The sequence below is a fragment of the Ctenocephalides felis genome, unplaced genomic scaffold (genome assembly GCF_003426905.1).
Source record: "Ctenocephalides felis isolate EL2017-DRISC unplaced genomic scaffold, ASM342690v1 CF-g0.4_SCAFFOLD_00845, whole genome shotgun sequence".
Classification (NCBI taxonomy): domain Eukaryota; kingdom Metazoa; phylum Arthropoda; class Insecta; order Siphonaptera; family Pulicidae; genus Ctenocephalides; species Ctenocephalides felis.
In genome coordinates, this window is record NW_020536999.1 from 9551678 (window position 1) to 9564503 (window position 12826).

The 12826-nt window shown below is 31.1% G+C and overlaps 1 protein-coding gene across 1 annotated transcript in view; it reads left to right on the plus strand.

Moving 5' to 3' along the window:
* LOC113377503 (protein crumbs-like) overlaps window positions 1–12826 on the plus strand; it is a 58677-nt gene that overhangs the window by 28047 nt on the left and 17804 nt on the right. The window contains exons 2-12 of the mRNA XM_026617855.1: window positions 446–580; window positions 2443–2658; window positions 4023–4211; window positions 4289–4385; window positions 5772–5923; window positions 5984–6103; window positions 7765–8024; window positions 8083–8281; window positions 9908–10027; window positions 10132–10263; window positions 11603–11863. Of these exons, the coding sequence (XP_026473640.1) occupies window positions 446–580; window positions 2443–2658; window positions 4023–4211; window positions 4289–4385; window positions 5772–5923; window positions 5984–6103; window positions 7765–8024; window positions 8083–8281; window positions 9908–10027; window positions 10132–10263; window positions 11603–11863 (1881 nt within the window). The remainder of the gene's footprint in view (window positions 1–445; window positions 581–2442; window positions 2659–4022; window positions 4212–4288; window positions 4386–5771; window positions 5924–5983; window positions 6104–7764; window positions 8025–8082; window positions 8282–9907; window positions 10028–10131; window positions 10264–11602; window positions 11864–12826) is intronic.

Below are 12826 nucleotides of genomic sequence, written 5' to 3' on the forward strand. Positions count from 1 at the left end.
ATTTTTATATTTTATATCAAAATTGAAAAGGCTTACTACTGGGTAACCTTTTAGATGTAATGTTTAATATTTCATATATCATCAAAATTACTGAATGTCTTCCTTGTTGTAAAGACAGTTTGTAATTCAATAAAGATAATTAAAAAAAAATATTTAAATTGTCTTTTTTATATCAACTTATTTTATTTATAATATTTGAAGTTGACAACGCGGAGGCATCACCTTTTTTCCGAGGGGCCACCCGAAATGGCGTCGCAATGACCGCCATTTTGATATTTTTTTTGAAAATTTTACAAAATGTTTAATAAATGAATAAAAAAAAAATTAAAATATTTTATTTTTATATGTAAAAAAATATTGAAAAGAGGCAATTTTTTGCCCGAGGAAACATATGTATCCCCTTAATGTGTTTTTATTTATTAATCTTTTTTTTTACCCTTTTCAGTCGCCTGCCCTTCAATAACGCTGTGCCAAACGGCGTCTCCTAGCGAAGCCTATTTAAACGGATCCGCTTACATCCGTTACAACGCGCCGCTTCCACTCTGGAGTCATGCTGCCCTCAGTTTCCGTTCTTGTACAGGTAATAAAATAATAATAATAAAGATAAATTTGCAGATTTATGTTAAATCTAATAATATTTCTTGAAGTTATGTGCTTTTAACGCGATTTCCAAAAGGATAACACTACCCTGAAGTAAGCGTCATGGGCACGGTGAAATGTGTGAGCGTCGTGAAGTTAGCTCAGAAACGTTTTGGCTGTGTCTGTTTTAATTCTTTATTTTAGTTATATATTTCTTTAGTTTAAATTGATAAAATGAATGAAATATATAAAATTGTAGTATGATAGTATTTCATTTTCAAATTTAGTGGATAAGCATTGTGAAAAATATGCGGAAACAAACCCAAAGACAGTGCGACGGTTTTGAGGTTATGTCAAGGTGCATCTTTTGTGGATATCAAATGATTATTAATATTTCTTGTTTGAAATTACATTTTAACATAACGTATTCGTGTACTTTATTAATATAAACACATTTTCCATACTCAAAAATGAGTCATTAAGTAAAATTTTTGATCTCTAGTTAAAGAAAATCGGTCAAGAAAAATTTAGCAATTGTTCAAATAAATGTAAATAATAAATCTCGGCTAAAATCTTTAAAATCAGTCAAGATAAATTTAACAATTGTTCAAATAAATGTAAATAATGAATCTCGGCTAAAATTTTGTGCGCAGGTTTTTAGTTTCTCATTAACTATTTAAAAAACATATATGAAATTATTTCTACAATTATTTTGTATATGTCGAATAAAGAAGAATAACAAATATGCTTTCACACTTTGTAAACAAATTGGCTTTGAGAATTTTTTGTTTTCTAATAAACACGAATATTTCAGTTTAATAAACACGAAATTTATTAAATATTCACTATTATTTGTCATGTGAATTAATTTTTATCTAGAATTGTAATGGGTGAATTTTTGTATTTGTAAAATTTACTAAAAAAATAATGTATTCTTTTTATTATTATTATTTTCAATGGCTACACAATATTTAAGTGATTTATGAGATTTGAATAAAAAAATTCACACTAGATACCCGTCTCGGACAGCCTGATGTCAAGCAGCAGTGACATGAGTTTTCACTTGAAAATTTATATATGACAATATGTTTCTAGTAAAAATAGTTTTTATCCCGAGATTAATAAAAATGACATCAGTATTACATAAATTGTAATAGTAAATTCACCATAGAGATAGGACAACTCTTTGCAACTATAAAAAGATCTACAACGTTTAATTTGTTAAAAATATTTATAAAAATAATATTTTTATTCTTATTAGTGCAAATCATTATAATTTTCGCTAAAATATTTAGCCACTTTTATTATCACAATATTTACATCACTTTACGTTTCAGATATTTCTGAACATTTTGGCAGACCTTAGAAAAAATGGATGTGTGTGTATGTGTGGATACAATTTTTCGTCCACGTGTTTGGGAGCACGGATCATCCGGTTTGAATGATTCAAAAAGAAAAACTATTCCTATTGATAGGGAAACGTGTTGATTAGTTTTTGGCAAAAACCAGTTCAGTTGTTTCGGAGATACGGAGCAAAATGTGCAAAGAATGGCAGTTTTAAAGAGAACGAATTATCTAATTCAGAAAAAATTTTGCTTATTTTGATACTGTAAGTGTAAACTAAAGAAATGAATAGGTTTTGGCGAAATAATTTTTGTTTTAATTTCCAAAAAATGTTTTTATTTTCCATTTTTTTGTTTAAATCCTTAAAATTATTCGGATTCAATTTTCATTCAGGATAAAAACATTTGAAATTTCTCGAATATTTCATTTGGTACGGGAAGTTCTAGCAACTTGTCTTAAGGCACGATGCCATGCACCATTAGTTATATTATTTTTTTACAATTCTATTTTTATCCCCAGGTGGCGAATTATTCCAACAAACGTCACGAGGCGAAGCCCTGCACTGCACTGTCAACCGTGACATGCTCTCTTTAACACTGCTGTCATCTCCCGGTGTCATCAGGAGAGAGGTGACAGTTCCGGCGAGGCTCCTGGACAACCAATGGCACACCATTCAGCTGGTGTATCGTTTGGGAAATCTTACGTTGCATATAGACGAAAGGACAGTATTAATAGGTAATAGATAGAGGATATATTATTTATACAATATATAATTATAATAGGTAACATAAAAGATACATTATTTATGCATATACTAGCAAACCCGACCAACTCCGTTTCGCCACCAGATGGTTTCGTGAGGAAGATGAAGAAATTTTTTGTTTGTTTTATATTTGTAAAGGAAAAATTTGATTTTATTACACAACAGTAATGAATTTATTTCGATTACAAAAATGAAGTGTATTTTAGTTGAACTTCTCTAAGTAAATAAAAGTGAATCCGCAAATTATCCGTTTCATTGAGGTGCTCTTTGGTAAACCACATTTTTTGTTTTTTGGTCTGACGTTAACACAAACAAAGCGGATGGTTTTCCAACTCGTGAACAGGCAACGTATAACTGCCCATGTGAAAAACAATGATTTCTAAATAATCTATTTGAAATTTATCCCGCAAACACTAAGCGATTGGCCTTGCGACTTGTTATTGCGAACGCAAGGCGAACTGGAAATTGCAATCGTTTGAAGTCAAACGGAAGACCAGTCGGAATCATTGGTATGTCACCAAATCGCCTGCAATTTTTGATTAAATGGTGAAATTCAGTGCGTGTACATCATATTTCTTGGCGGCAAGAATTGCTCGTTAACTTAACCAAGCGTAATTCTGATAATTCTCAGTAATTAATGTTATTACTCGAATTTGTTATACGAAAACAATTGTTGATTATTTTCATTACTCGTATTTTCAATTACGGTGCGTGAAGTTTCAGCAATTTGCATTGAGGCACGATGCCATGCACCACTAATTTTCTTAGCTATAAACCTTGCGGAGCCCGAGACCTTTCCAACGAATGCAAAATTGTCGAAATCGGTTCGTGCGTTCTGGAGTTATATCGTCAGGAAGGAAAACCCGACTTATTTTTATATATATGTAGATATGATTAAATATTTATTTGTTTATTTATTTATTTTAAATATATAGCAAACAGATTTCTTCCAAGAGGACTCTAAAATACAATTATTTTACATAATGAATAACAATTGAAATATATACAAAATTACAATACATAGTTATTAACATCAAATGCAGAAAGTAACAATATTATTTATATACAGAATAAGATAAAATAATGAGATATTTGAAAAGAAAAGAAAAATGTTAACTTGTGCAGATGGAGATTATTTGATCAGATGTGAATATATATTTCATTATTAATTAAGTTAAAGTTAGAGAACATAAGTAAAATAGGTGAATTTAAGAGAGAATTAGATTTAGGAGTAGGACAATTACAAAATGATTGTGAACGCGTAGATAGCCTTGGAATATTAAAAGATAGTTAGTTATTAAATATTAGTAAACTAATACGTTTTTTTTTTTTTTAGCAAATTATACTTACAATGCAGACTTCCTGACAGCAGAACACATCAACAACGAAGCTGCTATCTTAATTTTAGGCCAAAACTTTTCTGGTTGCATACAATCCGGTCCAGGTTTTCTTTTTGTTCCTGAAAATTTGCAAACTGTATACGATGTTATGTTTGGACCTTGTCCGATACCATTGAATATGAAATGTAAGAAAGACAAAATTTATTAAACATTTTTTCAATAATTTTAAAATTTACTGATAAGAATTTTTTTGGTTTATTAGGTGGAGAATCCACAAATCATCAGCCTACACCAATGGAAGACCATTGTCTGCATGAACCCTGTATGCGACATGGGATATGCTTATCCAGGCCAAATGGGTAAATATGAAAAAAATTATTGACCAATACACCTAAATATATAAAAATATATATTTTCTGTTTTCTGGCCCTGTTTGAATTGATTTAGTTGAACCCCTTTTTCCCTAATTTTCCAGTATTCAGTTTTCTGGACCTTGGATCAACATTTTGTGAACCCCTTTATACTGGTTTTAAATTTTTGGATTTTTTTTTAACTTCCCGTGGGGTAGTTTTAGTAATAGGACGAAAATCGATTTTTTTTGCATACTTTCACGTTTTAAAGATTTCTGAACATTTTGGCATACCTCAGAAAAAATTGATTTGGGTGTATACGTGAATACAATTTTTCGTCGGCGATTTCAGGCGTATGGATGAACCGATTTGAATAATTCAAAAAGCAATCGATTCCTATTGATAGGGAGATGTGCTGATTAGTTTTTGGCAATGGCAGATCCAGCCGTTTCGGATATACGGAGCAAAGAATACAAAAAATAGAAATCGAGTTTTTGAGAGAACGGAGTATCCGATTTGATTGATCTAAAAAACATTCAATTTGTAATGAGGCAAAGGCAGGTCCAGTCGTTTCGGAGATAACGAGAAAAATGTGCAAAAAATGACAGTTTTTGGAGAGAACTAAGCATGTGATTTGAATGATTTAAAAAACTTTCTGCTTGTATTGATATAACAATTGCTTTTGAGTATAAAAAATTATTACATCTTTTTTTATTTTCCACAAAATATTTTTTTAATTTTGGATTAAAAATTCAAAAAATTACCCAGGTCTATTACAGTCTAAGCGCCACTCTGGTACAAATGTTTACCCAAGTGCGTTTAAACTGTTCATGTACTGAAACACTTTTCAAATTTAGTGAAAACTATTGAAAAATGTGAAAATGCCGCCAAGATAAGCACAGCATAAGTGAAAATGTCGCACAGAATTATTTGGAAATGCAAATTAGACTGTTTGGGAGCACTTTTTTAATTTTGTGTCAATTAGGCAACTATTTTTTTGGAATTGAATTCGAAATGAAATGACGATTGTTAATGTTCTGGAGATAAATTGATTTATTTATGATTTACATTTGATTTGCTTAGATATAACAAGATAGCAAAAATAATGAAAGTTACAGTATTTGTAATAATATATTTGAGAACGTTTAAAATTTCTCGAATATTTCATTACGGTACGGGAAATTCCAGCCATTTGTCTTAAGGCACGATGCCATACACCACTAGTTTCTCGGTTGCATTTATTTCAAATTGTGAACATATTGTTAATTACAAAATTACATGAGTTTTTTTTGGACCTTGGATGAACTTATGTGAACCTTGTTGTATTCTTGCCTTTATATGTTTAGGTATTTTCTTCATTCGAGTAACCTAGTTTTATTAATTTTCTTCTGTTAGATACGAATGCCAATGCAGTGACAGATTTACTGGAAAAAACTGCCAAGTCGACCAAGGCCCACCTTGTTTAAACCAGCCTTGCCAAAACGGTGGCACTTGCGAAGAAACCTCGAGTGGTGACATACGGTGTACATGTACAAGAGGATTCCAAGGTATGATAATAAAAATTTGTATTAAAACAAATAATGATTGTTGGTAAATATTTGTTCTAGGACGTCGATGTGAAATAGAAATGACGACACATCCTCTCTGTGCTGGAAATCCATGCCAAAATAATGGAACTTGCCATGTGGCTCCTGGCACGAACAACTATCAATGCGATTGTTCTGAAGGTTGGTAAATTATATTACTCTACGATAACAATGATATTAATTATTTAACTTTCCGTAGGGCAAGTTCTTGTTTCATTCAAAGAAAATGAACATTTTTATATATCTTAACGTTTCAAAGGTTTCTGAACATTTTGACATACCTTAGAAAAAATGGATGTCTGTATGTGTTTTGGGTGATTACCATTTTTCAGGGACACGGATGAACCGATTTGAATAATTTAAAATACATTCGATTTGTATTGATAAGGTGACGTGCTGATTAGTTTTTGGCAAAGGCAGGTCTAGCCGTTTTGGAGATACGGGGCAAAAAGAGCCAAAAATGGTAATTCAGTTTTTGAGAGAACGAAGCGTCCGATTCGAATAATTCAAAAAACATTTTATTTATATTGACTAAACGAAAAACTGTCCAAATTTTTGGAGAGTCGGGTCCAGCGGTTATGAAGTTTCAATAAAAAATGTTTAAAATGCCTTTTGTCGGTCAAAAATGTTCATTAGACTTATGCACATCAAATTATCAGATATTTTATAGAGATTTCAATAATATTTACACATTTTGTCAATTTTTTGGGTTCCGTACCAAGATTTTTAATTTTAAAATTCACGTATATTCTTCGACATTTTCGACAGTATGGAATATCCGATTTGTATGATTGAAAAATCATTTGGTTCGTACTCGATCGCGAGGCGTTTTTGCAAAAGGCACATCTTGCCGTTTCTGAGGTATAGAGCGCAAAGTGTGTAAAAACGGTTATACTGTTTTTGAGAGAACGTATCATCCGATTAAATTAATTCAAAAAACATTTTGCTTGAGTAGACATCGTGCAAAAAATGCTTTTACAGAAAATTTCGGAATTTTGAAAATTTTCAAAAAAAAAAGATCTAAATTTTCAAAAAAATCGAAGTTTCGAAAAATACAAATTTTCGTAATTTTTCATCATTTTCATCATTTCAAAAAAAAATAAATTTTGAAAAATTTTAACACAAAATCAGAGTTTAACCCCTTAACTTAAAATGGCGAGTAGAGCCCTTGTGCGATTGCAAGCCCAAAAGCGAATATTACGGGCGAATATCCGGGTAAGAAGCAAATATTACGCATATCGGGTATGGCCCGGTGTGGTGAACGCAAGTATTACAAAATATTTATTCATACGAAACTATAAAACATAAAATTATTTTTATTTTTGTCGTGAACCGTACACTACGAGGGAAAATAGTCACAAACGCCGCGCCACCTTGAACAACTTTGGGCTGACATTTTCGAATCTAAATCGTAAGTTAAGGAGTTAAAAGAATCGATTTCTTCAATAATTTGAAAATATTTCGAAATATTCAAAAATTTCCGAATTCTCAAAAAAATTTAAAAAACGACTTTTAAAAAATTCCAAGAAATTTCAAACTTCTAAAAGAATTTCAAAATTTTGAATTATCAAAAAAAAAAACAAATTAAAAAAAAGAACAAATTTCTTATAAACATACACATAAGTTGTTTGTAGAATACGCCTAATTTAAAAAGCACTTAAGTTTACAGTATGTATTTATAATAAATAATCTATTTGAAATCATTCAAAATAATTATAGATTATTTTCATTCCTCGAATGTTTAATTACGGTACGGGGAGTTCTCCACTAGTTATCTAGTTAGTAATCTTCTATTTTTTTAGGTTTCACCGGCGTCCATTGCGAAACAGACGTTGACGACTGCCTCTCTCAGCCTTGCATGCACAACGGCATCTGCACAGATCTGACCAGGGGCTATTCTTGCGACTGCTCCAGAATCGGCTACAGTGGTAGAAATTGTGAAGTCAATATCGACGAATGCTCTCAGCACAATCCTTGCGAACATAATGCTCGGTGTTACGACACCCATGGTTCTTATGTCTGCGAATGCTTGCCGGGATACGGTGGCAAAAACTGTGAACAGGTAATAATAATAATAAAATTACTGATGTTTTTGGTATGTAAATTTTGTTTTTCTGTAGAGGTTGGATCAATGTCTGAGTTCACCATGTTACAATGGTGGAACCTGCGCGGATCACGGCACTTACACAGAATGCACATGTCCTGATGGTTATTCGGGAGAACTTTGTGAGAAGCGTCCGTTGTGCAGGACTAACCATGACTGTCCACTTGATTCAGATTGTGTGTCTGGGGAATGTGTTTGCAAACCAGGAACAGGAGGTAAATATTCATATATATACTAGCTGACCCGGCAAGCGTTGATTTGTTAAGTAAGGTATATTCTAAACAATTTGTAGAGAATAAAAAAAATTATACTTTAAGTGTATAAGGATGTGTAGTTTGAATGCTACATACAATGAGATATTATAAAAATAATAAAACCCATTAGTTTGTCTATATTTTGTCAATAAAATCAAACTGGAAGTTTTATACACTTTCTATAGAAAACATGGTATAATTCAATTCAAGTCTTTTTTGGGTCTTTCGACTTCTCGATTACTTTTCAAGTTTTTCAGATTCTTTTTGGATTCTGGATTTTGTGTATAATTGTAAATAATACTACTGTTCTTATACAAATTTTTCAAATTTCTGCGAGGAGAGATAGAAAATGAATTAAGTATTTCTTCTTTTTGAAAAGTTTCAAGTAACATTCGATGAATTGCAGTAAATTTAATAAAAAGTATATACGTAAAGCAGGGCGAGGTACGAAGGTCCAATTTGACTTTGAGCAAATATTAATTATATTGTGAAAACCAAACCAATTATATCACAACAAATAACACATTTCAAACGAACAATTATCTGACTACATTCAGTAAAACTGCCAGCTACTTCATCATTATAGAAATGTGCTTTTTTGCTGTCTTTCAAAAATTTGTTATCTAGACCTTTTTACCTTATAGGCGGAGTAACTTGGAACGGCCAGGTGGCAAACAGGTTTAATGTCTTATTTTAATATTAAAGGATTTTACAAAATAATTACACTTTTTAACTAATGCTAAAAGACTACCAACGGAAGAAAATACTTTCGTTATGGATTTTCAAAGATTACCGTTTATTTCCCGATAGCAAAGTCATGTGAATCGAGATTATAGTTGGTTATACAATATTGTTCTTAAACAATGCTTAACTTTACTGGTTTTTAAGCCCGGACCTTCATATATTGCTATTTATTCTTCGATAAATTCTGAGAAATTATAACTGGGAAAATGTCGATTTGATCGATACCAAATTTAGATTCTGAATTTAAATAACATAAATAAAAAATAATATAACCTAGAGAATGTTTTATAAATACCAATGAGTATATAATTATACAAATGAGATCTTTCCGAGCACCGTGTTTGAGAAAAATATGCCAAAAAGTGCATTTTCATATTAACATTTCAAAAAAGTTGATATTTTGAATTTCTAGTAACACTTGCGGCCCGTTTAATAACGGTTTTAAGCATAAATGTAACTACGAACAAAACTACTTACTACAATTTAATCATAATTAAATAATATTCACGTAAAACATCCTATTGAACGCAATTGAACATCATCTGTCAAAAACATTTGACATTTGACGTATTAGCCACCGTCCATTGTTTTATTCAAATTACGCTTCTACAAAAAAGTTCAAATTGAAAATGTAAAGTTTGTACGCGATTTTGAAATAGTATCTCACCTTTCCGACAACCTACTGATTAGCACGAGTTTTTCAAGACCAAGTCTGGCCAAATCGGTTTAGCCGTTTTCGAGTTTTAGCGGATCATTTTATCGAGAACTCTATTTATATATTATTTCCATTAATATATATACATATATACATATATTAATAAATTTTCAAATATTGATTCTCAGGTACTTCAGGAATGTGTATGGCTCTTCTGTCGGTTTGTCCAGGAGGACCATGTCTGCATGGCGGTTCTTGCGGAGGTACACCAGAGCATCCTATCTGCATTTGTACAAATGGCTACGCAGGTAATAATTGATATTTAAATAATAATAATAAAGATTGCACATAAACAAAAGGATAATTTTGCATGATTTAGTAAACTGACTTATGATGATTTTTTCACTTTTAGGAGCTCACTGCGAAGTACAAGTGGGACCTACTATCGAAAACCCTCTAGTTTCCTGTCCTTGCATAAATGGTGGCACTTGCGAACAAAATATGCACAATGGTGAAATCTGTATTTGTCCACCTGGATATTCAGGTAAAATAAAAAAAAATCCATCTAATTATATTAAGAGGAGAGCTTGATTTAGAGAAATTTTTTGGGAAGGAAATAAATATTTAATTGAAACGAAACCTTCAGGTTTTATTGTAATATATTTCAGCATTCTTTCATTTTTTTTTATTAAAATATATGTCATAATGCCAGGTACAAGCATTTTGACGATGGCGGGAAAGATGCCGGTCATAATTTTCATCCGAACCAAAAAAAAAAACTTTTTTATATTTTCAATAGTATAGATTTGAGTTTGACAAAATTTCACTTTGTGGGGTTGGGTTAATTATAACTTTTATTTAAGTTTTTTTTAGGTTCAACTAGAAAAGTATTTAATCCTGAAGACAATGAATTTTGTCTCGTTTTGATAGGACGATTTTTTTTTCCTATGTTTCCTTAATTAAAAACCGAGAATTCGAAGTTTTTGTTCCGCTCGTATACTTGTTGACGCTTGCTCACTATTTCTTTAGTAACTCCGAAAATAATTTTAATTTGTTTCTGAAACTTCTGGAATATATTCTTGGCTAGTTTCGGAAGACATTTTTGCAAAAAAAAAAGATTTTTTTAACCCACACCGTGTGTGCAATTGTTTTGCAGTTATTAGTTATTTTGAGTAATATAGTCGTCGAGATAAGATTTTTTTTTGAATTAATAGTATCTGTAAGGTATAGAAAAACTAAATTTAGCATTGGTTTCAATGTATAATTCATGTTTGGAACTAATATATAATTATTTTAAGATCAGTGTGGTGTTTCCTAAAAATGTATTTGCAAATTGTATTTTATTTTTCATCACTGACTTACTTTATTACCTTTAGACATTTTTCTAAAAATTTATTTTTTGTTTATAATATTTTCTTCATTATTCTACTTATTTTTTAGACTTTTTACTATTTCTTAAAAATTTCTTTGCATTATATTCTGTTCCTCGTTATTGAAAGCAATCTTTCAATTTGCAGCATAACGATTTTATATTGTCTAATTTTTCTTTTAAATAAATGTTCATCAATTTTAGTTAATTTGTTTTTTTTATTTTACCCTAAATTGCGAACGTGGTATTCAATCCGCTTGCAATAAAAATTTTCTGAGGAGCGAGTTGCACTCACGGTTTGCAATCATCTTTTTTGTGCAAATTTGCTTACGAATTGGGTGATTTCCGTAGTAAATAAGATTTTTTTATTATAAATGATCAATTTAGACAAAAAAAATTTTGCTCCTGGGGACCGCGTTCGAAAAAAATCGTCGTCTCGAATGGGTTAAGCCTCTAAAGCAGGCTCTCTCCTTAATGACCATCTATTTATAAAAATATTTCTATTCCTTCCCAGGTTTGTACTGTGAACGTCCCCTCACTTACACCGAACGCACAATAAGTTTACCAGCTCCAGATGCTGTATGTGAGCCCCCATGTACAGATTTACAAGTTTGCACCAGAGATGGACTTTGCATCTGTCCACCAGAAACAATTGCCAATGGTTGTGTGATAACGCCTTGCCAGACAATTCCTTGTCAAAACGAAGGAATTTGTAAGGAACAACCGGTGTATGGTGCACAGAATTATACTTGTGAATGTACTAGTGGATGGACAGGTAAAATAAAAGTTACATTTTAAAATATCTGTTCTCAAAAAGAGCTGCACCAATAATAATCGTATCTGGTAATAAAATTTACACGTATAATTAACTTCCGGTGAGGTAAGTTATTGTAATCGCCCAAAAATCGAAATTGAAAATTTTTACATTTCTCGAATTTTTTTTTTTTAAATTTGAAAATTTGCTTTATTTGACTTAAATACATACATTGATTTTTACATAAAGATTCAAATTATATACACCTATTCTAGGAATATCATTATACTATCATAATATAATATTGTTTGCATATATATATATATATATTTGTTTCAATTAACTTATATAAGTATGAAGTTTTTACATTTCTCGACGTTTTAAAAGTTTCTGAACATTTTGGCATACCTAAGAAACAATGGATGTGTGTGTGTGTATGTGTGTATGTGTGTGTGTGTGCGGATACAAATTTTCGTCGACGATTTTGGGAATATCGATTAACCTATTTGAATGATTTGCAAAACATTCGATTCCTATTGACAAGGAGACGCACTTATTAGTTTTTGGCTAAGGCAGGTCTGGCCTTTCTTAAGATACGGAGTAAAAAGTGCCAAAAACGGTAACTCAATTTTTAACAGAACGGAGTGTCCGATTTTAATATTTCAAAAAACATTTTACTTGTATTGACAAAATGCAGAAATGATTAAATTTTTGGAAAGGCAGGTCTAACGGTTTCGAAGATCGAGTAAAAAACTGAAAAAAATGCTATTTGGGGGGTAAAAAATGATTATTAGATATATGCACATTAATTTGTCAGATATTTTATAGAGATTTTAATAATGGATATAAATTTTGTTTACATTTCTTAAGGTTCCGTACCAATGTTTATTCGTTAGACTGCGACGAAGCGCTTACGCGCTTACTATCTAAAATAATCACGCAGAACGATTGTTTTAAAAATTCTTTTTTTTTTAAAAAAAATTG